At 43.5% G+C, this 27,038-nt stretch overlaps 2 protein-coding genes across 6 annotated transcripts in view; one reads left to right on the plus strand and one right to left on the minus strand.

The window, feature by feature from the left end:
* Positions 1 to 2,678, minus strand: part of LOC108925461 (kelch-like protein 13) — a 53,953-nt gene extending 51,275 nt beyond the window's left edge. For 3 of the 5 annotated variants that reach the window (XM_018737420.1, XM_018737417.1, XM_018737416.1), the window contains exon 1: positions 2,611 to 2,678. The gene's annotated coding sequence lies outside the window, so the exon portion shown is untranslated. The remainder of the gene's footprint in view (positions 1 to 2,610) is intronic. The other 2 variants (XM_018737412.2, XM_018737413.1) reach the window with 1 other exon arrangement.
* Positions 2,679 to 5,227: 2,549 nt separating this feature from the next.
* Positions 5,228 to 25,923, plus strand: LOC108925473 (WD repeat-containing protein 44-like). Its single transcript, XM_018737437.2, has 20 exons — positions 5,228 to 5,717; positions 10,424 to 10,457; positions 12,974 to 13,042; positions 15,560 to 16,271; positions 16,873 to 17,003; positions 17,242 to 17,346; positions 17,671 to 17,807; positions 18,401 to 18,484; positions 18,767 to 18,873; positions 18,977 to 19,128; positions 19,703 to 19,841; positions 19,997 to 20,061; positions 20,273 to 20,389; positions 20,486 to 20,608; positions 20,991 to 21,182; positions 22,163 to 22,264; positions 23,027 to 23,142; positions 23,235 to 23,362; positions 24,109 to 24,246; positions 25,212 to 25,923. The coding sequence occupies exons 1-20, from the start codon at positions 5,638 to 5,640 to the stop codon at positions 25,298 to 25,300; spliced, it is 2,820 nt and encodes a 939-aa protein (XP_018592953.1). The 5' UTR covers positions 5,228 to 5,637; the 3' UTR covers positions 25,301 to 25,923.
* Positions 25,924 to 27,038: the final 1,115 nt, after the last annotated feature.

Raw genomic sequence — 27,038 nt, forward strand, 5'->3', positions numbered from 1 at the left:
CATATGCATAAATGCATACATATGTTGCATGTGTGTGCGCAGTCTGCTGTAACCAAATTGAATTTCCCTATGATGTTAAGCAATTTTTTTTTTTTTTTAAGATGACACTTCGTCCAAATTGTACTTGCAACTTGAAAGTTTTCGGTTCAAGTCCCATTCGCTGCCGCTGCCGTCGTAGTACCCTTGAGCAAGGTACTTAGCCAGTCAAAACACCCAGTTGCATTACACTTTTAACCATAATACGTCTAGATGTTCACTGGAGCACATCAAGTAAGGCACCTTACTCAAGGTGCAGCAGCAGATCTCTTCCTGATACACAGCCTTAATTACATATTCACATCCTTAACCACCACAACACTTGCTGCACAAGTATCCGAGAGAAATAGATTCGACGGCTTATTTTCACGATGAGCAAATTAAAACTGTCTAAATTTACGTGCACTAAAAAGCATGCTCTCAAATTTATATTTACAGTTCACAGCTGTCAGGGTGTTTAATACCACACCGTCAAGATACACACGTGCGCGCACACACAAAGAAAGCAGGCTATATTTATATTTAAACAGACACGAGCACGGCTTCGTGAAATATCCCTCTCGCTTTAGCCCCTTCCTGCACCTGGAGCGAGTGACGCGTGACATTCTCACACTCACACACACTTTCGGAACCGCTTGTCCCATACAGGGTCGCAGAGAACTGGAGCCAACCCGGTAACACAGGGCGTAAGGCCGGAGGGGGAGGGGACATACCCAGGATGGGACGCCAGTCCGTCGCAAGACACCCCAAGCGGGACTCGAACCCCAGACCCACCGGAGAGCAGGACTGTGGTCCAACCCACTGCGCCACTGCACCCCCTGCGTGACATTCATGTGCGCAGAAATGAGCGTGGCTGTTGCGGTCCCCTGTGACAAACAAAGAGGGGAAGCCATTTGTCCACCTTACTAGTTCTAAACTATTAACAGTCATCATTCGGCATTACTACAGCACAGTCTCATTTTATGGCTGTGTTAGTGTTAACACAGTACACGGAGCATTAATGGTGTTAATATAATGCTATGTTGAGTGTTAATGCAGGGTCACTAGTGTTAATAGCATTTATAGAGCGGGTACATTATTAAACATATTTAAAGTGTTGATACAGTTTAGTGCTAACCCAGTGTTCATGCAGTGCTGTTAGGGTTAACAGCCAATACGTATATATAGTTTTAAAACAGGTGTTAATACAGTGTTTATGCAGTGAATACACTATTAATCAGGTTTATAGTGCTAAGTATTAACACAGTATTTATACAGTGTTAACAGGTGTAAAACAGTGTTAATAGAGTTAAGTTTAAAGTGGCCATGTAGTGTTGATAGAATATTTCTAGTGCTAGTAGTGTTGATAATGTATTACTAATGTTAGTACTGTGTTCATACACTGCTGACAGTTACTAGTATTGCACTCATACTGTTGATAATGTTGATACCATATTACTAAATGCTAGTACTGTGTTTATACAGCATTCATACTGTGTTACAAATGCTACTATTGCACTCAGTGTTGATCGTGTATTTCTAGTCCTAGTACAGCATCTATAATGTTGACACATTGTTACTAATGCTACTGTGCTCAGTGTTGATACCATGTCACTAATGCTAGTATTGGACTCATACAGTGTTCATACTGTACTAACACTAGTGTTGATAATGATGTTACTGTGTTACTAATTGTAGTACTGTGCTCATACACTGTTCATACCACCATGTCACTAATGCCAAGTTGCTCTCAGTGTTGATACCATATTTCCACTGCTAGTGTTGATAATGTTGATACAGTGTTACTGTTAATTCAGTTGATACAGTACCATGATTCTAGTCCTAGCCTAGTAGTACAGTGGTCATATGTGGATATAATTTATAGAATACTATACTATAGTCTAGTTCTCCGACAGACAGTGCGACTTGTGTTTGACAGTGACAGTGCTCGCCATGGCATGCGCGAGGACAGCTGTGGACAGGCGGTCCACCCCCCCCCCTCCACAACAGCACAGCAGTCTCTGCGGATCGAGACACACAGACAGAGTGGTTTACCACAGTACACGAGAGACTCTGGCAAGTGCTGAACTCGAAGCGCGTGACTCCGGCTTCGCGTGCACCGAAGGAAGGAACTTTCCCCGCACCGCGCGCTGGCAGCTGCTGCTCAATCACACACACGCGGACTGCCACGTTCACGTCACGCTCGCGACTCGACTGTGTGTGTGTGTCTCTCTGCTGCAACTTCTCACCGAAGTTGGACAGGTCAGCGTCCGGACCCGCTCGCAGCGCCTCGACAGACCAGCGCTAAGGCCCTGACAGCACACAGGAGCCATGAGAGGGTCCCGGCTCACCACCGCAGCTCGGAGTCGGAGTGAACCAGCGATCCCCGGGGCAGCGTGTAGCGGCACCAACTTGGAAAGGAACCCCGCTTGTTTTACCGACACAACACAAGCGCCTCAGAACTGCTTACAGTCAGTTGTCTCTGTCACGCACCCCAACCACCAGTTATACTCATCGCTTACATAAAGCCTCAGTAACGGAAGCCCAAATAAAGTCACTTTAAAATGTTTATATACAATTTTTTTTTAATCTTACCTGCCACCGTCAGAGTTGCTCTTGTTTTCCTCCTTGAAATCCCGACCACTCCACTACTGAACCGCAACAGGACCCGCCTCCACTCCTAGTTTTTATTGGCTGTAATAAAAAGAAGCTCCGTCAGCGACCGCGGCCAATGGTGTAGTCGGATGACAGTCAACTCTGTTTGGACAGGATTTCCGGTGAAGACTGTCTAATGCGCATGTGTGAAACAGGAACGCTGGTCACACAATAGTTTATTCCTTACCGTTTTTAGGGTATTGTGGGACTGCTCATCAAGTCTGTTTGTTGATTTTTTTTCCCTATCTAAACGCAGAACGAAACAGAGCTGCCTTATTTAAAAATACAACGGAAGTCGCCGCAATATTGAACAACAGTTTTTTTTTTCCCCGTTGACTAACCAGCACTGGAAGATATTTGAAAACACAGTCGTTACAATGATGAAAAGTCTATATATTGTTTTAAATTTGTTTTTAAATCACTGTCGGTCTGCATTTTCAATAAGGTGACAAACAACTACAGATAGTGAAGTAATGTGCAAGGATTTTTGTAATTCACACCACACTTAATAAATTCCCAAAGTTACAAAACACTTGCATAATCTCAGTATAGACGCACGTTAAAATAATAATTTGATCATATAATTTTTCATTCCTATTCTTAATTTCAATTTGGAATAATTTTTGTTTCAAAATCAGTGTTGAACTGGGAATTTCCAGAGCAGGTCAGATAATCTGAGGGATAGTTGGCAGCAAACAATAAATGCAAGAGTAATCACATTTGTTGAGCATATATCCTTAATATTTAGGTAAAGTGCACAGAATACAGCCACACTATATATTCACAGATGTACATGATACACGTATCAAAAATGCACAGCAATAAAACTAGTAAACAAATGACCGGTTTAGTCTAAGAAGATGCATCTTAAGGCATATTCCAGCAGCAGTGATAATTTTCTAGTGGTGTGTTGGTTATAACCCAGCACGGTCATTGTTTTATGGCTAAGGATCCAGTAGCTGTACAGTCATCAAATTGCTGAATTCATAACAGAGCAGTTCAGTGCATCCGCCAGCAGTCAACAGAAAATGTAGTTCAATTAACAGAAAAGTTAATGTAATGATTACGGCTGTTTATTAGCACCCATCTTACAGATGTTGCTGTAGCAAGAACTAGCCAGAACCAAAACTAAAATCTCCCCACAGTTTCTGGAGGCTTTAATAGGCTTCCATTTTTTCTTATTAAATCTGTTTTCTTATTTAGGCATTCAGTACATTTTTACATTCCAATTCTGTTAAACTGATACATTCCAGGGAATTTATATAAGAAGAAGTGAAAAAGTACAGAAAAAGAAACAGAGCAACAGGAAGGGCTGAGAGGAACAATAATGAGAGAAAAAAAATGAGAAGCTTGAAAGTGAAATACGAACGTAGTGTAAAATGTGAAAAATTCGGCAATGACTAAATTACTGAATAAGTGTCACTTCATTTTACAGGCCTCTTTTAAAAAGTCACAGGTGGTGCATGGATATGAATTCACACTCCACACAAGCTTACATAACATTTTATTAATAAGGTGTAAAGAAGAGCAAACAATAAGAAAGGCCAAAGAACACAAAACATCTCTACTTACTGAAAGAACCTTGTATAAAATATCTTTAAAAATATTTTTTAAAATGTAACTGCGAGCCGTTCAAACGCAAAAACGATTTTATTACATGGACAGAAATCTTTAGCAAAAAAGCACTATTACATTAAAATCTTCCATTATAATGTTTCAAGCGAGCGCACACACACATTTTCAGAGCCGCTTGTCCCATACGGGGTCGCGGGGAACCGGAGCCTACCCGGCAACACAGGGCGGAAGGCCGGAGGGGGAGGGGACACACCCAGGATGGGACGCCAGTCCATCACAAGACACCCCCAGCGGGACTCGAACCCCAGACTCACCGGAGAGCAAGACCGTGGTCCAAAACACTGCGCCACCGCACCCCCACAATTAAGAAGTATTTCAGAGTAAACAGCACCTCTAAGTGGTAAAGACCGGTATGATTGAAGTAACGTGGTATAATTTTCATCTTCACAGAAGCTCGTCTCGTTTGTAAGAGATGACAACCGAATGAAAATACTGCACAGAGGCAACATAACAAGCCTGGTGTATAGCCCTCTAACCCCGGCTCACAGAGGAACTGTGATTAATGGGTCATCATTTTGTTTTGCGGATTTGTGTTCAGCTGTGCAGGGATATCTGTTTATTCATGTACCAAATTCAGCTCATGCGGCTTAGAGACAAACGATTCTTTGACTTCGACGCCCTTTTAATTTAAAAAAAAGCGGAAATTACAACATATAGGTGTTACTTCTTTATTTCATAAGCTTCTTAGAACTTCGTGTGCCATAAATATATTGTTTATCTATGCTCGATGCCTCCGAGGGTGGTAAAATTTGTTTACATCACACCGACACTGAACTTTTTCTTGCAGAACCGCTCCACGAGCAGAACTGAAAAAGCCGTCAGTCTGGCAACTCTCCGCTCCGCAATTCTCGTCGGCTTAACACCCAACTCTCGCGATGTTATACACGAGACGTTTTTTTTTTTTTTCCCCTTGTCAGAAAAAAATACGGTGGGGAGATTGGCGGCTCGCTTTCGCTCCTGTCAGAAATTTCCTTATTACCAGCTCTAATGTTGAGCCTTAAATGTCGGTACGGATGTGTTGGTAAAAGGGGCAGCAGCGGGTCTAAATGTGGTGGTGTTTGGTCGAGTGGAACACGGACGGCGGACTGACTCGAACTCTAGTCGCTAACTTGGCCGTCGGCTCGAGTCGGTCTCGCTGACGGGTCGCGCGCGGCCTCTCCCTCCTCAGACACAGCGACTCGGCGACGGCGCTGTGTGTCCCGCCGGCACGCGCGCTCTCTCTCACACACACACACCTTCGCTTCACACCATCCTGGATCAGCGAAGGGAGTTATAGCTCGAGTGTTTTTGCTTGTTTTTTTTTTTTTTTTCCCCCGCTTTTATGTGTGCTAAATGGCGTCGGACACGAGTGATACAGAGGAGTTCTACGATGCCGCCGAAGACGTGAACCTGTCCCCTTCTCCCGCCGGCGTGTAAGTACTGAGGCGAGCGCCCGTGGCTCTGTGGCCTCCACGCACCTTTGCTTTGTCCCTTTTAACTTACCTGCTGCAGCCACTTAAACTGGAGGAGGAGGTTTGAGAAGCGGCCTGAGGCAGGGGTGTAACAACTTGTACTTGACGTTTTTTGGGCAGCGAATCATTATTTCTGGTGCTCAGTGCAGGTAATCAGTCAGTGCGGGACACGTCCGACTTGACTGATCATTGTGGGGGGGGGACACGACCCCACGTCCCGACCCCTTGTCCATCCTGTGTCCTGAAGTGACAGACAGAGCATTTCCACTTGAGTTTCCCCTATAGAGACTGAAGACATGGTAAAGAGAGCATCCGGCACTCTGTATTCCACTTCCACTGTACCATCTTGCACATTTTCCCGAGGAAACCTAACATTGTTGCCCTATCAACTTTACAGTGGATTTGCCTGTTTATACAGCAGGGTATTTTTTTACTGTGTTTATCCAGTGCAAGTACTTTGATTCAGGGTACTAGTATGGCAGGAGTGGGATTCGAACCTTCAGATCACAAGACAGCAGTCCTGTACACCTGCTGTGTGCTGCACCCACGAAAGGTGCAGGGCACATTGTGACGCAGGCTCTGCCTTTCATTTAGCCTATTATACAAGTACTGTACTGTGCAAATAAGACATTTACAGTTGCATTTTACACTTATTAATTTAGCAGAAGCTTTTTTTTTCCAAAACGACGTACATCCCAGAAAATGCAACGTGTGCATTACATTAGGAGGAAGAGGCACTTAGTTGCAGACGCGTGAGTGCACTTAATTTGTTTCTTTTCACCGTATGTGCGCCACACGAGTAGCTGTGTAAAACTTTGTCCGAATATCGACGATTCCTTCCTAGTAATTTTTTTATATATAAATTTGTCACTCTAGTGTTTTTTTTTTTCTTCCATGCTACCCACACCTTGTCCTCTGTACAGTCTGTATCTCTGCTGCTCAATAGGATCTGTCAGCATGTAATGATGGATCATAACTGTCACATGATAATCAGACTCAAAGATGACTAAGCACAGCACCTAATGTCTAACTAGTGGCTCATTTGGAAAGGAGTTGGGACTGCCACCCTTCTCAAATATTTAAGTACAGCTTTTGCCAGTGACTGATTGCATGCAGAGAATGGTACACGTTCAAGCTGTTTTTCTTATGGAAGAGCTCAAGATTATAGCTCACTTTTTATGTGAGGTCGAAATGTAGCCAACAATCCATTTTTATTTTTAACTTGGAATTTAGTTCCACAATGTTTAGATGGTACATTTGTGATACATTGTGAATCAAATGCAGTGCTCGGTGACATCAGGGCTACAGCACAATGGATGGCTTATTCTTACTAATGAGTTACCTGTTGGCTTCCTTGGATCGCTGTTCAAGACTGACGTCTAAGTGTTGCATCATGTGGTCGCGTCAAAGACACGCAATGCCTGACAACGGGGTTTTTGTTTGTTCGTTTAGCTGACTCTTTTCTCCCATGCAACTTAGCATTAAGCTACTTACTACTATTTACTCATTTACACCGCTGAGTAATTTTACTGCAGCAATTTAGGGTAAGTACCCTGCTCAAGGGTACTACAGCTGGAGGCAGGATTTGACCCTGCAACCTTTGGGTCCAAAGGGAGCGGCTCGAACGACTACGCCACCGTTCTGTGTATATATTACTCTTGCTCTGAGTTGTCAGTTAAAACCTGTTGTCATCACATTTTTCACAAAAGCCAGTTACTTTTGATTGCCAGACAAACCGTCAGATTCATTAAGGTGATTTCTGGTTCTGAATTCAGCATCTCTGAGATTCTCACTAGTTGGTTAACTGACAGGCCTACCTGGCTTATGCGTGTTTAACAGTGTATTTCATTGGAAAGTGTATGTAGCTGATCACGCTGGCAGGTTAAGTATGTCAGAATGTAATCATTGAAAACACTGCATTATTACATCCCTTTGTATTTCACTAGTAAATTAGTAATAGATTGAGTAATACATCCAAAAATTGCAAAATGGTTCAAGTGTGACTTTGCTCTGACACACTAAATTTTGGCACAGGATGGTATCGTGGTTAAGCAATGTGAACCCTAACCAGCTTACTTTGAGACACAGAGTTTCTCAGTCGTTTTCTGTTGCTCACGGTAAGAAGTGAACTAATCTAGTTTGTAGTATTTCATGGAAACTGGATTGTTTCTCCATCAGTCATTGCCTTATTTTTCATTTCCTTTAGTAATTAAAGTGTTCTCTTGTTTTGTTGCAAAGAAATGACTCACTGCGTTTCATATAAATGTGATAAAACAGTCCCACATGTCCACTGGGTACAAATGGTTTCAAATTGTCAACATGCATACATAATCTCTCTGAGATCATAAAAACCAGGATATTAGATCTTGTGTATTATTGTTTTTTCCCTTGCGGTGCTCAAATGAATCGTCAAAAGTGACTCAATTTTACTAATTTATTTGCGATGAATATTTTGTGGAACAATAAAGGTATTGCTTGTTCAAGCCCCAATACCCCTGTTCTGCTTTAGTACCCTTCAGAAAGGTACTTAACTTGAAGAGCTCTGGTGAAAACTGCAGCAGTATAAATGGGTCAGATGGCGACAACATCAGCTCACGTTTGTACCACTCCGGTAGATACTTTTGCTTATTTCGGGGCATATGGTTTAAGATGGAAGTATCAGTTTAAAGAGTAAACTAGTGTTACTTTAAAGAGCAGGATTTTAAGTAAAGTATGGATTAGTACTGAAATATACCAGGCTGTACACTGGTAGAACCTTCTTTTTTTTTGGTGTGGATGAAGTTGAATATCATACTTGCGCTCCTCGTATTGAAATCAAGTTAAAGTTTCAGTCTTTGTGGTCCATTGACAAATTGTAATTAGGAAAACACAGTCATATTTTATAAAATATGTCATACGATTCATAAGGTGGTATTATTATAATGAGAGTGTCATTCTACTGTTGTGCAGGAATTATGTCAAGATCACAGTAACCTTTATAGAACTGCTTGGATTGCTTGGACTTCAGTTGTCCTTGCTGCGTAGGATGGTGATATTGTGTCAGCATGAAATTTTTTCACATTAGATTTTGTTTTGGGCGAAAATAAGAACACTGCTGTCATTGTCCTTGATACCTTTTTCATCTTCAAATGAGATTGATCTTTGATTATCTTGCTGAGCCAAGGACTCTTTGGAGTCTCATTCTGGAAATGGTTTGCACTGGTTCAGCTGTGCAAAATTGAATTAAGTGTTTCAACGCAGACTTTGTGGGTTGCACAACTTACAGTTGGGCGCCAGGTATTGTACTGGGAAAAACTGCTGCCTTGTCCTCAGAGGACCCAGGTTTAAATCCCATTGCCTTATGTAGTACCCTTCAGCAAGGTACTTAACCTGAATTACTCTAGTTAAAAATGACCCAGTTGTACAAATGGGTAGATCATTGTAAGTCATTCTGGAGAAGAGTGTGAGGTAAATGAATAAATAACATGTCCTTGTTATGTGTTTTTTATGTCTGGGCACTTTCCTGAGCGGACTCAGATTTTGTCTTTCAGTTGTTTACAACAGTAGGACCCCCAATATTTTGTTCTTGTGCACAGCTGTGGTTTGTTGTTTCTGCTTGCATGTCCCAGCTATTCCAAAGTATCTGTATACCGACCGGCAATGCTTCATAATTTTAACAGTTGAGACTATTACATTTGAAATCATAAGGAAGTTCTTACACATATTGACTGTATCCCTGTGTTAATTTGATAATCTGTGTTGGAATTGCTAGCTGGCTGTCTTCGAAGTGAACAGTTGTTTCTGTTCACTGCCTTTTTTCCCCTTTTGTATATTGTACGCCTTCTGCTTTTGCCTCTCTGTCCTCAGTCTGTGACATTTAAGACAGGTAAAGCAGCAGTTGTCTTCATGTAGCTGGCTTCTCTGCAAAGTGCTGAAAATCCACCTGCTCAGCGTGTTTAGGTGCAGGTGGAGGACTTGTAAGGTCAGGAATGGGAAGCGTATCGTCCACATTTTTTCCACACTGAGTAATGAATGAAACTGTAATCCAAAAGCTAATACAATTTCAGTAACGTTTTTGTATTCTTTTGTAGACATGAACATACATTTTCAATATCTCATTCAGTCAGTCTGTAGTGTTTTAATGCTATATTGTTTGCACTAATACTGCATTATTGTGTTTTTTTAGTAAAACATTTGAATGTGATCTATAATCACCATATTTTTCAAAATGACCTGAATGTAACTGCAGTTTTTCCCTTTAACTGTATTAATTTAAAATCTTTTCATGTAGTGTTTAATGTAATTACATTAGTACTACATGAAAGGATTTAAAATTCAGCTGTCGAAAGACATGCTGTTCCAGTCCCTCCATAGTGTGTGAGTGATATAGAGAGAGTGTGTTCCAGTGACGTATGGATGAGTGACCCAGTGTAAGTAGTGTATCTAGCAGTGTAAGTCACCGCGGTGAATAAGGTGTGTGGGCTGATAACACTACATAGAGTTCATTGGAAGTTGCTTTGGAGAAAAGCGTCTAAGTATATAAATGTAATATAATAATAATGTAATGTCACACTCACTTTGTACTGGGCTCACTGATGTATTGTGCTGTTTTTAAGAAAAAAATAATCAGTTACTGTCATTTTGGTTTTCTTGGTTTAAAGCTCTAATTGGAATTCTTTGTCCTCTAGGTCACCAGCAAAATTTGTCATCCCTTCAAAAAAGGTATGTAACAAAAAAATTTTTGTTTCCTACAGTGGTTTTATTGCAGCCTCCTAGTATGGAACCCTTGCTGTTTTTACCATACGTTTCAATTAGCGTCGGAACATCCGTAGCACCAGGTAAGGTGTCTTACTACCTAACAACAAAGCCGTTAAAGCAATATGATAAAGCAGAGGTTGAGTAGAAACCAGCAGGAGCTGGGCAGCCCTAATTAAACACAATTTTAATGTCTTAGCCTCACCGAAGTTCACACTGTGAGAAAGCCAGCTCCGTATGGCAGCTGCCGTGGCTAGAAGCCACATCTTTCAAACCCTGTTTAACTTGCACTCAGCGTGAAGGTGCCTTTCACCTTTCCTTGATAGGGACCGACAGATGGGCTGCTTGTTCAATTTTTTATTTTTTTTTTATTTTAAAACCGCTGCTGGTTGCTTACATTCTTTTGCTTTGTTTTTCATCTTTCTGACGTGACCAAGCATTTTTTCAATTTACAATGGCGCATTACTGTGTTTTTTAAACTCTGCAGTCAGACTGCTTTACCTGTTACCTTGGAATTCTTCTTGTATACTAGGTTAACAATAAGAGAAGAGTTACCTTTGTTTCAAGTATACACATATATATACCCTGTATTCAGCCGAGAGATCCTCTTCGCGTAACGAGAGAGTGATTCTGGTGAAAACTGTGCACTTTTATTACATGATGAATGATTTTCCAACACACTTCCTATGCTTGTCATTCTGTCTAAGATTTTAGTGAGCATCTCTTGCAGCGTGCTGATATTTAATGTGTGCTTATATTTATTGGGCAGCTCGTAGTGTAGTGGTTAGAGTTGCTACCTATGGACCCAAGATCACAGGTTTGAATCTCATTTCCGGCTGTAGTGCCCTTGAGCAAGGTACTTACCCTAAATTGCGCCGGTAAAATTACCCAGCTGTATAAATGGGTAAATAATTCTAAGTAGCTTAACATTGTAAGTCACTTTGGAGAAAAGCGTCAGATTAATGTAAATGTTGCATCGCTAAAAGTTAAGATTTATAGGCAATTCATTCACACTCCTGATTACTTAGTAAAGATATTTAGGTCAGCACCAGAAACTCTCCAGCTGTTATGACTTTAGTATCCGGTTGGTGTGTCAGTATATAGGGGTGGAAAGTTGCATTACTTTCTTATTCATTTGAGAGAAGTAAGAATTTAGCTTTGATGATGGAAGTAATTTCTGTTTTTCCTATTAATTTTTTACTTATTGTATTAAACGTGAACTCTTACTGAAAAAGTTAATTCAGGAATAATGGGATTATACCGGAAACAGACGTAGATATTAAGCATAAAGATGATGTTGAAGTTGTGCTTTTCTTCCACTTGTCCTACTTTTTTAATGTGACCTGACTTTTTTTTTTTTTTTTTTTTTTTTTATAAATGATTATGAGTTAAACAAATGATTTATCCTCAGACATTTTCACTCAGTCACTCTCACTCACTGCTTCTCTAAGTCTGTGTCGAGACAGTCTGGAACCTACCTCGGCTGTACAGGGCACAAGGCTAGTTAGGGTAAAGCCTGGATGGGACAGCAGTCAATTGCAGAGTAGCCATACATATGTGTGCATGCACACACACAGTGAACAATTCAGATTTTTCAGTTCACCTGAAACAAATGTCTTTAAACTGCTGAAGGAAACAAGAACGCCTTGAGGAAGCTCACACAAACATGGGTAGAACATGCAAACTACACAAAGATTCGAGCCTGTGCCTGAACAGCCCACGTGCTGTGAAGCTGCAGTGCTTCTTGCTGTGCCACCCCTCAGACATTTTGCAGTCTTTTTTTATATTCATCAGATCATTGAACGTAATTGTACTTGTATAACATATGTACAGTTTTTCTTTTTTTAAAACAATGGGCACACACTGTCCTTAGGTCCTGAGTTAGTGATTATAGCTGAAGTTTAAGCCTGGTGTTCTAAGACGTGGTGAACAATGCAGGGTGAGTGTAGTTTGTCACTTTTTTGTTCATGCAGATTTTTGGGCTGCAGGTGTATAATAGTGCAGCAGCCACAGAGGGGAATCTTCAGTCAGTCATCCTTTCCTGTGGGGAGCAGACTGTTTTCTTGGTTCTGTGGAAGCTAGCCCATAGTCCTCAACTAAACGGGGGCAGAGCGAAGCCACCCACTTTCAGTTGGGTGAGGGCTGAGGGATGAGAGGGCCTTCATTGTCCGTTGTTCTCCAGTGTACTTCTCAACACAGCAACGCTCTGATGTCAGAAGAGCATCTCAGCTCACGTGCTTGTTAGACTAACTATAGTTGAATGGTCCTATTAATAACTATTAACAGTAGTGTCAGTTTTCAATTTTTTTTAAATAAATATTTTACGGTGAGTGTTGAACTTTCCTTCTCTGAGAGTCAGGAAGACAAGAAAAATGAAAAGAAGTACCTTTATATGTGAAAAATGCATTGATGTTGTTGCTGGTTAACATTCATAAGACCAGGAGCAGAGTACACATTTTAGAAGTGTATTATTTTCTTTCCAGGTGAATGAACACCTCCCGCCCCAGGATAGCACTCTTACGCTTGATGCCCAGCCTGCAGACTCTGTCCAGGTTTGTGTGCCACCCCCACTACCTTTTTTACTGCTCCATTTCATTCTGTTATCTGCCTTTATTTACTTTTGATAATCTCTTGTGCCACAATGATTCAAGCACTCTAACAAGTGACTCAATAATAATAAAAACAGCACTAGTTTCCTCCCTGTGCATTTTCTCCCACATTCCAAAGGCATTCTTTGATATTGCTCTTAATGTATAGGGAGTGGACAAAATTACAGAGGAACCCAAAATATATACAAATCCAGGACCTAATAAGCAGTAGGCCTATAATTTGTCCCTCTTGGAATGCTGTCATACAAGTCATGAACTGTGTGTGTGGTGGGAAATTGCACTAATTTTCTACACGGTTGAGTCACATTATTATGACCACCTCCTGCATTTGACGTCTTCAGCACGTAGCCCATGAAGTACGTCACGTGTCGTGAGCTGGCTTGGTGAGTATAAGGTGTGTGATAGGCCGTCTGCCCACATATCACTCGTTGCTGTCATAGGTAAAAGGGGCGATTTATCAGAGTTGCAAAAAGGGATGATTATCGGCTTTCGGGCCAAGGGTGGCAGTATTTCTGAAATGTCTGACAGTGGTTGGAAGAGCACGACCAAGACTTCCAAGTACTTCCCTGGCCCCCTAATTCCCCGGACTTGAACCCAATTGAGCATCTGTGGGACCACCTCGATCATTGTGTTCGCTCTATGGATCCTCCGCCATGCACCCTCCAGCAGCTGTGGATGCACTGCAGTCATCATGGCTCCAGATACCTGTGACAACCTACCAGAACCTTACTGAGTCACTCCCAACCCATCTAGCTGCTGTCTGTGCTGCACACGGCGGTTACTCTGGATATTAGCTGATGGTCATAATAATGTGACTTGACCGTGTCGAAGAAAAGCCTAGATACAGTTTTTTGCAGAATGAAGGAGGTGGAAATCCACTTTCCATTCTGTGCTCCAGATCATAACTGTTATATGATGTTTAGATCTGGTCACTGGGGAGGTTATGGAAAATGCTGAATTTGTTGAGCAGTGTGTGTGGTGGCATTATCATCCTGAAATATGGGAGCATCATGAGGAAACGGTGTTTGTATCACAGGGGGCACCTGGTCCTGAAAAATGATCTCATATTCCTTCTGCGTTGACCATGGCTGCCTGTACCATTAGGGATCCCCCACCATGTTTAAGAGCTGGCAACAGACATTGTGGGTTGAAGGCATCCTTTGGCTTTCTCCAAGCATAAACCCATCTGGATGTAGGAAATAGGGTGACTAACATCAGATCATGTTACTTGTTCCATTGCCCAGGGGTCCAGGTTTTTGTTCCTTACATCATTATGTGTATTTGTGCTCTGGCCTTGGATACAAGTGGTTTCTGAATGGCAACCCTGCCATAAATTCCAGTTTTGTGAAGGTCATTATGTACAGTTTTTTTTTTTTTTTTTTTTTTTGAAGCTGAGTCACAGAGGCGGTGATTCAATTCTGTGAGAATTTTTAAGGCTCAGCTTTTGTTGCGTTGAGTAACAATCCTGTTAAATGTCCATCTAACCCTGTCTATGAGGTTCAACTGGCAGCCACTGTTCCTCTTTGCTGATGCAGTTGGTCCATGTTTCACATACGCTGTCAAGATTTTTGACATTGTTCACCTTGACACGTGAAATATTTTTGCAGTTTTTCCAGACATATCCACGTACAGTTTGGACACCAGCCATTTGGCCTCTTTAGAACTCATAATATCAAAGTGGTAATTGTCAGAGCAGTCAGCCTAGTATGACTCGTGTTTACTGCTGCGTTGTAATCGTGATTTAGTTATGCCAAAGTTGATCTCCTTTTTCCATGTGGTGTTTTTGCTATTTTGACCATCCCCTGTAATTGCATAATGAACTCATCATTTCTCTGCAATGTATCGAAAGGGTTTATCCTGATTCTTTTACTGCCGTGCTTCTGAAGATGGGTTCTAAATCCTGTTAGCTACATAGGCCACTTGAGTCCATTTCTCCCGTCACTTACATTTAATTGTGTTTGTGTGTTCATCCTCTTGTGGGGGGCGCGGTGGCGCAGTGGGTTGGACTGGGGTTCGAGTCCCGCTTGGGGTGCCTTGCGACGGGCTGACGTCCTGTCCTAGATGTGTCCCCTCCCCCTCCAGCCTTACGCCCTGTGTTGCTGGGTTAGGCTCTGGCTTCCCGCGACCCCGAATGGGACAAGTGGTTCAGACAATGTGTGTGTTTGTGTGTGTTCATCCTCTTGTTAACTGTTGTATTTTCTCCTTATTTCACCTGCTAACCTATTTTTAACCTTAATTATATGCTTCCTTACTTTGTGTGTATATATGTTAACATTTGCCATCTGTGTATGTATGTTATACGTTGTATATTGCTGCACCCAAAGTGACTTTTTCTTTCTGTTATTGATGAAGCATAGACAAATGGCCTTGCACAATGATGATCAGTATTAGTGTAAACGTGAGTTGAGTAGGTTTGCTCTGTGGTGTGTTTTCAGGACAGTGTTTGCTTTTTCTCTTCAGATCATTGACAGTATCATAGAGGAGAGTCAGAAGGAGAGCACGGTGACAGAGGAACCTCTACTGACGGATGGTAAAGGGTTGACTCAGGGGAACGAGGCTGTAGGAGGTGGAGTTGAGAGAGACGTGACCAAAGAGGATGTGGTTGAAGTGGGTCTGATTAAAGGAGGGGTGAGTGATGGAGGTGGGGTCAAAGACGACGAAGCTGTACCAAACATAGACCCAGAGTCCCTGGCTAAGGAACAGAAGACTTCGATAGAAATATCAACGGAGCCATCAGAGGGCTATGGCAAACAGCAGCAGGACTCTGGGGTCTCACTGCCGCTTTCTGGGGTGTCTGGAGCATCCTGCCCTTCAGTGGAGGTGGTGCAGGAATTGAGCCCGCCAGATATTACTAATGCCCTGGATCCTGAGCGACAGGGTCATGTGCAGCCTGTGCAGCCTGAAGAAAATGGCCAACCCTACCGAACAGCAGACATACTGGAGCAAGTCTCTCTCCCTGCCAAGGTAGCTGACCAGGACCCCCCTGCACCGACCAAGCCACCTCGACAGTTCATCACAGAGCCGGATATTGTGGCCAGTACCAAAAAACTCCCTCCCGTGCGACCACCTCCTCCCAGTGGCACCCCACCTCCACGGCCGCCTCCCCCATCCCGCCCTGCACCACCCCCACGCAAAAAGACCCAGGAAACCCTGCGGCCAACAGAGCTTGAGGGTAAGAGGAAAGAATCTTCTGCTAGGCTTTACAGAGTGAACCTTTTGCATCTCAATATGCGTATGAATATGTGACATAATTACAAATGTGCCATATAGATTAAATCTTAGGAACTAGCGATATGCCTCATGTCATATGAAATTTGTGCAAATTATATAGTTGAGGAACTTGCATACTATATAACTGGTTCTCGTTTATTAGTTAATCACTGAAAGAGAATAAAGTGTGCTTGGATTTTGGTGGCGCAGTTGGTTGGACCACAGTCCTGCTCTCCGGTGGGTCTGGGGTTCGAGTCCCGCTTGGGGTGCCTTGCGACGGACTGGCATCCCGTCCTGGGTGTGTCCCCTCCCCCTCCGGCCTTACGCCCTGTGTTGCCGGGTGGGCTCCGGTTCCCCCGCGACCCCGTATGGGACAAGCGGTTCTGAAAATGTGTGTGTGATGTGTGTGTGTGCATTATTTGTTGGAAGTAATTGAACTTTCATGGTGTTGCACTTGAAAGAAAATTATGATTCCTGGATTTAATACGTAAGAATTAGGCATTAATTTTAGAGGGAAGTGTCTTGTTTATTTAAATTTTGTTCTGATACGGTTTGGGGTTCAGTCTCCACTGAACCATCAGCATCGTCTGGGCTGGTGTCTCCCAATACGGCTGTGGATTTCATCACCAAGGAGCTGCAGCACTCTCTGGACTTGGCCAGTGCTACCAGTGGAGATAAGGTGGTGACCGCCCAGGTCAGTGCCCTGGCCTGCTTGCAGCTAAGTGGCCTTCCGCTTCTCTCACAAAACAGGATGTAGTCATGTCTTGGCCTTCCTGTACACAGTCAGCATTTCATCCAGTCCAGCTAGGGTTGGGCTACTCCCAGTGATTTTTATTACACTTTGCTTCCTGCTGGACTTCTCACTGATGACTGTCATAGTGAGTACTGAGTGTTGGATGAACCCTTTTCTCTATTTGTGGCTGTGATTTCAGGAGAGTGGCAAGGCAGCAGATGGACAGAGCTCCACCACCAGTGAAAGTGAGGCGATGGGACCACAGAGGCCGCGGTCCAGCTCAGGCCGTGAAATGACTGATGAGGTACAGCTGTGCTCCGCGATGCTTATAAATGCAGTTCTGTATGTTATTAGTGTAATTTACAAATATTTGTCCATTTGTATCTAATACTCTTCTTCTGTCAAATGTGCTTCTGTTTACCTAGATGTTTTTTGTCGCTTTGGAGAAAAGTGTCTGCTAAATTAACAAATGTAAATGTAACTGAAAATCATTTTTTCTGCTCCTTTTTAAATCTGAAATTTGATTAAGTTGGTAAATAATTAAAACCTGATTTATAGAGTCTAGATATTAAAAATGTTTTGATTGGTTTGCCAGCTCTTTGTCAGCGCTGTACCTCCTCCTTGATAGGAGATCCTGGCAAGTGTGATGATCAAGAATCTAGACACAGGGGAGGAGATCCCTCTCAGCCTGGCTGAGGAGAAGCTTCCCACGGGCATCAATCCACTGACACTGCACATCATGAGGAGAACCAAAGAATATGTCACGTAAGGAAGGCTCCTCCCTCCACATATCCTGTTCTATGGTCCCTAGCATTCTAGGTCTGTGTTTACTGGTATCAGGAAAGAAATGTTTGCAGTGCATAGTTTGTAGATGCACAGTTGACTCTTTTACCTGTGACAGTCTCAAGTGAAGGTAGTGTGGGTCCCTCAAATACACAAAAACAGGGCCACCCATGTACTAGAAACCCAAAACCTCCTGTTCAGGTTCCTTAACTACTGTGGTCATGGCTGCCATACATAAACTCTGCTGTTAGCACTTAAAAAATTTGTTTCCTTTTTACCACATTGGTGGTGTTATCCCTGACAACTGTCAGCAGTAAAATGTGTGTTTATTGTAGTAAACAATGCCTAATATTGTATATTTCCAGGGCTTTCAGCTGTTCTCTCTCCTCTTTGGATCTGTAGTAAAGGTAGTAGGATTGTGGTTAAAAGCAGGTCCTCAACATTTCAGAGTTAAAGTGCTGCTGTCTGCAGCCTACATGCTGAGAAAAGAACGATGACGGTGTTATTTGAGTTTGACTAAGTGCCATGTCCCTGTGACAAGTCGGCACAGCGTGACCAGTCTGCTTCCTGCCCAGGAACGATTCAGCCCAGTCAGATGATGAAGACAAGGCCCACACCCACCTCAGTGACACCGACGGTGGAAAGCTGAAACAGAAAACGTAAGATGGAAATGTAAAACAATCCATTTGCTTTCACAATCCATTGCGTTCATGTTTCTGCAGTTTGTACTGGTGGAATCCTTTCTAGCCCATGCATGTTGACAAGTTATGAGTTTCACTTGTCTTTTTTTTGATGCCAACCTGTATTTCCTGTTACAACAGCCCTGGTAGTACTACATTCTGCAGCTACAAACCGCAGTATTGACAGTCTAGTGATAAGAAGTCTCGTAAGATTATTGAAATAGAGCAGTTATCTATTGATATCTCGCGTTTCACTTCCAGCACACAGCTCAAAAAGTTTTTTGGTAAATCTGTGAAGAAGGCCAAGCACCTGGCAGAGGAGTATGGTGAAAAGGCAGTCAACAAGGTGAAGAGCGTCCGTGATGAAGGTAACAGTTTTGAGGAGCCACAAGGGGAATGTACAGTAATTTGTTTTGCGAGGGGAGTGTAATTTTTTATACTGAAATGACTGGTACCGGCACTGCGTTTCAGTTTTTCACACGGACCAGGACGACCCCTCCTCCAGCGATGATGAGGGCATGCCATACAACAGGCCTGTGAAGTTCAAGGCTGCCCACGGCTTCAAAGGCCCCTTCGACTTTGACCATGTAAAGATGGTCCAGGATCTGAGTGGGGAACACATGGTAGGGTGTGTGTGTGTGTGTGTGTGTGTGTGTGTGTGTGTGTGTGTGTGTGTGTGAGAGAGAGTGCATGTGGAAGTTGTGATAGAGTGAGCCCTGCAGAGAGAGTGTAACCCCTTATGCATCCTCAGCTGAGCTCAGAAACACTGAATTGAATTGGGTAATGTAGCCCATCTCTCTTAATACTTTATTTTATTATTAAAATAAACCTCATGCATTTTGATGTCTTCAGGTTAGAAAGGTCAGTTATGTAATTTTGCCTCTGAGACTTATCTTTGTCTGGCTATGCAGGAGAAAGGTAGCCCTGTGCCCAGACATGTGTTTTTTTTTTTTTTTTTTTTTCTTTTCTAAATAATATTTACATTTGCAGCAGAGGCAGTATGTCACCAAAGTGTTTAACAAAGCAGACTTGAATTCTTCATTGATCAGTTTATGTGGTATGAACTGTGATCCTCTTTTAATTCTGACTGACCCTATGGATTTGTTTCAGACAAAGACACATACATTTAAGTGGTGAAAAATTACACTGTGGGGATCTGTGTTTCCTCCATCATGAGCGTGTCAATTGTGTTGCCAGGGAGCAGTGTGGACTATGAAGTTCTCACACTGCGGCCGACTGCTGGCCACCGCAGGCCAGGACAACGTGGTGCGCATCTGGGTGTTGAGGAATGCTTTCGACTACTTCAACAACATGAGGTTGAAGTATAACACAGAAGGTAAACAACACACACTTAACATCGGGAATTAAAAAGGATTTTGTGTCACACTTGAGTTATAAGTAAGAAGTACTTTCGGAAGCTCAAAGCAATGTCAAGGATCCTTGTGTGTGCGCATTGGTCTTTCACCGCCTTCCTTTTTCCCTTCTGTTCAGGTCGCGTTTCTCCCTCTCCCTCCCAAGAAAGCTTGAATTCGTCCAAATCTGACACAGATGGTGCAGTAAGTTACACCAAGTTGGTTGTTCCAGTGACTCTTTACAGAGGGCTCCTCTTTTCAGAAGGAGTGATGTTCCCAAGTGGGCCATTGTTTCGAAGAGTTGTTTAGCACACCTTGTACAAGCTTGATGTGTACTGCTGTGGACTGGAGCCTCTGTTGGTATTTAAGCCAACATCCACTTCTGTTTCCTTAACCTTCTTATTGCTGTCCCCAGAGCCTGAGTGTCAGCGAGGATCTCGACACAGAGGACAGAAATGCCCCCTTTCGCCAGGTGCCCTTCTGTAAATACAAAGGGCACACAGCTGACCTTCTCGACCTGTCCTGGTCAAAGGTGTGTACTTGCTCACTTTTCTCAGAGTTACTGTTTCTCGGCCCCTGTATAGCTTCTGCTAGTCTGCTCATCCTGCTGTTTCGTCTCTCGCTTTAGAATTACTTCCTGTTGTCGTCGTCGATGGACAAGACTGTAAGGCTGTGGCACATATCAAGGAGGGAGTGCCTCTGCTGCTTCCAGCATATCGACTTTGTGACAGCGATCGCCTTCCACCCCAGGGTGAGTATGTCACCCTTCCCACTAAATGTTGATCGCAACAGCAGCATGGGGAAGTAAACACGACATGTCGGTGGTGTAAATGAGCTGTATGTCTAAATGCTCACGTGACTGAAGTGTACATTCAGTGTGGGCCAAGGTTTTCATCTGCAGGTCTTCTTTTGTGCTCTTTGTAATAGTAGAGCCATTTTGTGGTGCGACATATCCCAACTGCTTCCAAGAAGGAAAGCACTACAGGATTCACTGTCAGCAGATGCAGCGCAAAGATGTTGAAACGACACCTTTTTCCTAATCACATTTAGTCCTCCGACATCAGCACAGCACTGCTTATCCAGCATAAATACTCTAATTCAGCATTTGTTTGCGCCGCCTCTTCCTCTGCCAGGATGACCGTTACTTCCTGAGTGGCTCCTTGGACGGCAAACTGCGGCTGTGGAACATCCCAGACAAGAAGGTGGCGCTATGGAACGAGGTGGACGGCCAAACGCGCCTCATCACTGCCGCCAACTTCTGCCAGAACGGGAAGTATGCCGTCATCGGGACCTATGATGGTCGCTGCATTTTTTACGACACAGAGGTACATGTCTTTCAAAAACAGCCCTGTCTCAAGGTTCTCGTTGCATTTCTTCATAAACCTTGCAAATGCCCGTATGCTGCTGTGTTTAAAGACACGCTTGTCCCAGTTGCACTGTGGCTTAGCGAGTGGAGTAGATTGACCAGTGATGTGCTTTTTCTCTTCTTATAAAGACTGGACAAGTGACTAAACACAAGGATATCACGGCTGTGTACATTTATAGCACACACACTGGTCTGCTGTGAGGGTTTAGGATAGTTGTGATTTCCATGTGTGGGTTTACTGTTTGTTCTGTTCTACACTGCGAATGTATTGTAGGTCCCTTATTTGCGCACTTTCCAGTAACCAACTTTTGGCAGTGCTCTAGCTCTGGGCACTGTTCTTTACACATGTGCGCGCACGCACGCACACACATGCCCTGAGCGGAGACGGGGGGCGGGACTCACCCCGGATGGGACGCCAGTCCGTCACAAGGCACTCTAAGCAGGACTTGAATCCCAGACCTACCAGAGAGCAGGACCTGGAAAAACCCGCCACACTACCGCGCCCCCTCATCGTTCTTTATGGTGCTTTCTTATTTACAACAGGACATAAATACCCGGTCAGGGGACTCAGGACACGCAGACATGCGCATGAGGCATCCGGAGTGAGGGGCTGTCGGCTACCCTGGTCTTCACGAGCCGCTCAGTTGGAGTCGTGAATTTTGTTTGCTTTTTCATTTGTATAGCGGATCTTTTCTGCAAAGCGACGTGCAGCTCAGAATAAAGAAAAGTGCATTTCACCAGCACGTATACCGATAGAGAGAGGCAATTCTCAAAGTACAGGCACTTGGTGCACTGTTTCCGACACATTACACACACACAAGTTAGCTGCACACGGAATGAGAGCATCGATGTGGTTTTCAGGGTGAAAAGATGCTCGTTGCACTCTGGGCTAAGTTAGAATACCTTAAATTTTTTAAAAAAATTTTTTATTCTTCACAGCACCTGAAGTACCATACCCAGATCCACGTGCGGTCGACGAGGGGTCGAAACCGAGTGGGCCGCAAGATCACTGGCATCGAGCCTCTGCCTGGGGAGAACAAGGTACTGACTTCTGTTAGCTTCCACGTGCTGCGGAGCGTCAGTCTTTTACCCTCAGTCACACGGGATTGATCGTGTGCAGCTGAGCAGCGTGTGATGCATGTTGGAACCTGTCACAGCAGCATGCTCCTGAAAACCTTGAGGGGTCAAACACCATATAGTAAGTAAGTAAACACAAGTACATTTTTTGTGTAAAACTATGAGAAATGAATCAAGTCGGTATGAGCACAATGTACACACACACACACACACACACACACATTTTCTGAACCGCTTGTCCTATACGGGGTCGCGGGGAACCGGAGCCTAACCTGGCAGCTCAGGGCATAAGGCTGGAGGGGGAGGGGACACACCCAGGACGGGACGCCAGTCCGCCGCAAGGCACCCCAAGCGGGACTCGAACCCCAGACCCACTGGAGAGCAGGACCTGGTCCAACCCACTGTGCCACCGCACCCCCGCGAGCACGGTGTATTGAGGATGTAATTCTGTTTGAGGCAGTAATGAAATTTGCACTTCATAGTAAGTTTTGCCAGTATGTGGTGTCTGACTAGTGAAGCACAAACAGAATATTTAATTAGTGCTGCCTAGACAGGAATTGTAGTAGTTGTTCTCGTTGTTTTCCAGATACGTGATTTAGTTCTAGTTGCTTAAAGAAAGGTAATTTGATTCCACGTGGCAGCATTGGCGGTGTGTGCCAAGAGCACACACCGGGTCCGGTCCGGGAGCGCGCCTGTTTCTCAGCTGGTTTTCCTGACATTCTGCAGATTCTGGTAACTTCCAATGATTCTCGGATTCGCTTGTATGACTTGCGAGACCTTTCGCTGTCCATGAAGTACAAAGGATACGTCAACAGCAGCAGTCAGATCAAGGCGAGCTTCAGGTTGGACCCTTTTGCTCTGATCCTTTGTTTCGCTGTTAGGGTTCTGTTTGCATTGTTGGTGTGTGGACAAATGTTCTTAATCTCCTTCCCAGCCATGACTACTCGTTCATTGTGAGTGGCTCCGAGGACAAGTACGTTTACATCTGGAGCACCTACCACGACTTGAGCAAATTCACCTCTGTGCGACGAGACCGTAATGACTTCTGGGAAGGAATTAAAGGTAATGGAAAATGTGTTATCTTCACCTTTAAAGCACCGGATAAACTGCAGTGAGATCCTGCACTGTGTGGGGCAAAGCTTCCTGTCGGCTTAGCAGATATTGATTGTGGCTGGATGATAGTGTGTATCTGCTTTTCAGTGTCTTATCTGAGGCTTCTTTCTTCTGTCATTTACTTCTGTTTAGTCTCACTTTTGTGGTCACGCAGTTTATAAATGACAAGGAATCGCACAAATGTGGCAAGAAGGACCTAAAAGATTGATTTCATGGGAAAGATGAGCAACAAAGTAGCAGAGCTTTTTCCCTCTAACCCGTCACTGCGTGGAATCATCTGACTAGTGTGAAGTAGCAGAATCATGTACTTAGAGCAAACAAAGTGGGAGTTGTCAAAGCATATGTGTACAGTATGGCATTTACCTCGTGTTTGTAATCATTTGGAGGGACATGGTGTAAATGGAAGCTTCCCATCCATTTTTCACACAGCTCATTTTGTGTGTAAATATTTCAGTGGAAAACTGCTATCTTGATCATGTGAGTGTTTAACAGTGGTAAACTTCAAAACGGGTGTCGCTGAAAATGACTGCTGTGTGCGGTGTGCCGCATTTGAATAACTGCAGAGAGGAGTATGCAAACCCGTCTGACAGCTTGTTAGTCACCCTCAACCTCAGTTCATTTGTGAGCCACATAAGGTGTTTTTTTTTTTTTTTTTTTTTTAAATATACTGCTATTGTCTCTTGCATTCCTCACAGCTCACAATGCAGTGGTGACATCGGCCATCTTCGCCCCCCAGCCCAACCTCATACTTCCCCTGGAAGCAGGGGCCACTGAGAAGCCAGACACAGAGGGCAAGAGCGCGGAGCCCAGGGAACCGGAGACCATCCCCTCAGGTTGGGCGGAGCTCTGTGACGTGGTGCTCGTACTTCAGGGTGCTAATAATGGGTAACTCTAGAGTGTTAGTGGAACGCGCTGACATGTGAGCAGCACAGTGGGTAAGCAGTTACTAACAAAGGCTGTAGCCACCTGTACTCCTCTAGGGCTGCGTACAGATTCATTATTCAGTGTTTGATTCACAGGCTTTCTTTTTTGACACCCCCACGCTACTGTTACTGACAACTACGCAATGTGGAAAAGATAAAATGTAAATCAGTAGTGCATCGTTATTGTACCGTGACATTTTTGCAGTCTGTGTTGCTACTTGCTTCCTGGACAGCAGCATCAAACTTTGGAATGAGCAGTGCTCAGGCTCCACACCAGCTTTCAAAGATCAATATTGTAACGTCGGGCTTGGACTACTTTGAGCCAGCGTGTCCGCACGTTCCTTTGAGTCTTACTGCTGAGACAGGCCGAGACTTGTCTCCCAAGTCCTTTATTAGTAACACTGCCCCCCACAGGGAGAACAAGGCAGGGTGTTGCTATACTGATCCCACGGGTAAAGTACGGCCGGGAATTTCACAGCTGGTCCGAATACATGGATTTACTTTACAGGCGCATTGATTTGTTTATTTTAATCATTGGTGCTGCTTCACATCGCGCATCATTACAGTATTTCATTGCAGCCAAATCCCTACCGAGTTGTTGTGCGAACACAACCCAAGAGGTAAATGATTTGCAAAATGTCGTGTTGCAGGAATGAGTGAAACTGCTTTGAAAGTCTTTCTTGATTAAAAACTTTGAAGGGATGACACGTTTCTCAGAATCGGGCAGGGTCATCGTTACAATCGGAACCAGTGACCCTGTGACAAAAGGATTCCAATTTCTCGTGTCCATTAGGATCTCCTTTTAGCCGTTGGATGAAAATTTATGTGGCACAAGGCGAAAGCTCCTTCGTGATGCACTTTTCTTTCCCCTTCAGGAGCCCTGAAGACTGACCACAGCGAGGTTCTCCTCTCGGCTGACTTTACCGGCGCCATCAAGGTGTTCGTCAACGTGAAAAAGCATTGAGCACAACTTACCCCCCCTGCCTGGGCCTCCAGCTCAGATGCTGGGAGGCACTGAAGTTCTGCTTTCAAGTCCTAGTCCCTGTCCCGTGTTTAGCATCCTCCACAATGAGGAGGAGCTGGTAATGTCACTGATACACGTTTAACAATTTTTGGGTGTTTTGTTTAAGTTGGTGGGTGGTGAAAATTTGAGTAAAGTGTAAAATTCCAAAGGACACAATTCAATCGCAGCAACTTTCTTTCAAAACGTTAACACACACAACTAGGCTGCAGCCGTTACTAAAAATGTCAGATGTGCCTCAGCCGGTTAATCTTACAGTGACAGCGTTTTTCTCTTTCCAGTCCTTCTCATGTTCACTCATTGTGATCCTGTTACTAGTTCAACTGGATTCGTTAAAATAATTTGTATTGTTTTTGGAGACATGGGGGGCTCTATTTTGTTATTTAAAGACCATTCAGTTTGGTCCTTTACAGAGAGCTTTGATAGGAAAAAAGCCAAATAACATGTAAATAGGTGGTAGCAGAAAAGCCAATGATGTTACAGTACTTGAGACTTGTTACTGATGGTTTGTGTGCTGCTGGGGTAAAAGTACAAAAAACATATTACAATAAACGTTGATCCTTAAACCTGGACTGGTGTTCTATGGAGTGGGTCCAATGGTATCACCATGTTTTAATGGAAAGTAGGCAGAGTTGTAGGCAATGGATGAACCAGTAGCTAAAATGTCATTAATGCAGAAGAAGTGATCCACTTTTAGGTCCTCAGTACGGTCTGTTTAATTTTACAGGTGAACATTTTTTGTAGAAAATTATACAAAGGGAAGGATAACGGGATGATGGCTGAGTATAGTGTGTTGCTCACAATTTCCCTACTACATTTACTGATGAAAAGGTGGATGTGAACACACACACGGACAGTTTGAACTAGTACAGTGATTAAGAAATGCTGTGGGGCACCTTCTGATATCCAAAGAACTGGATGGCCAGTAAACACAACAAGAGGACAACTGCTGGGATGCAAATTTCACTCCCATCTGCTCAGTTTGAGGTTCATCTGCTGCTGTAGTGGTGAATCATGTAAAAATTTAAATGAGTTTACAGAGATATTGCAATATAATAGTGCAGTGCTTTAAAGACTGCAGTACTGAGAATCTGGTGATGGGGGGGGGGGGATTAGCATGAAAAGGAAGAAACATCTTTACATATTACACAAATGAACTTTGCCATTTATATTTCAATATTCCTTTAAAGCTTCAGGCAAAAACAGAACCATTTCAGCTCCACTTCACACTCATGACCTGCACTTGCTAGAAGGAAGTGTTTCCTCAAGGCAGAAGCAAAATGACCATAGAATTTTGCAGCAAATTCATAGCAGGACCACTGATTTCTGCTGTACACTCACACAAAAAATGTAAGACAAGAGCACCAAACACTAACCTCATCCTTGTACTTTCACTTCGACGTAGTGCAACAGACGGAAAACTTCGAAAAAGATCTAATGTTTCTGTTCATCTGCTCTGATCTATAAAAGCACTCCTGACTGTTGGGAAAGTAAATTAAGCATATTACGAGTGTGAGTAAAAATGTGAGAGTTGCAATATAGGCAGATACCTCCTGTTGACTGTACTGCACCAGCAGGAACAGCGTATCCATCACACTGTACTTTTTATACAGGACGGCTTATATTACAATGACTAACCGGTCACGTATATACAAGAAAGTTTGTGTCCAAGTAGGGGACG

Source organism: Scleropages formosus, chromosome 13 (genome assembly GCF_900964775.1).
Source record: "Scleropages formosus chromosome 13, fSclFor1.1, whole genome shotgun sequence".
In the NCBI taxonomy this organism is placed as follows: Eukaryota; Metazoa; Chordata; class Actinopteri; order Osteoglossiformes; family Osteoglossidae; genus Scleropages; species Scleropages formosus.

Coding starts and splice junctions, on each gene's coding strand:
- LOC108925473 (XM_018737437.2), top strand. CDS start 5,638: ATGGCGTCGGACACGAGTGATACAGAGGAGTTCTACGATGCCGCCGAA. Junction 22,265..23,026: donor CTCTGCCTGGGGAGAACAAG/GTACTGACTTCT, acceptor GACATTCTGCAG/ATTCTGGTAACTTCCAATGA. Junction 24,247..25,211: donor ACCGGAGACCATCCCCTCAG/GTTGGGCGGAGC, acceptor TTTCCCCTTCAG/GAGCCCTGAAGACTGACCAC.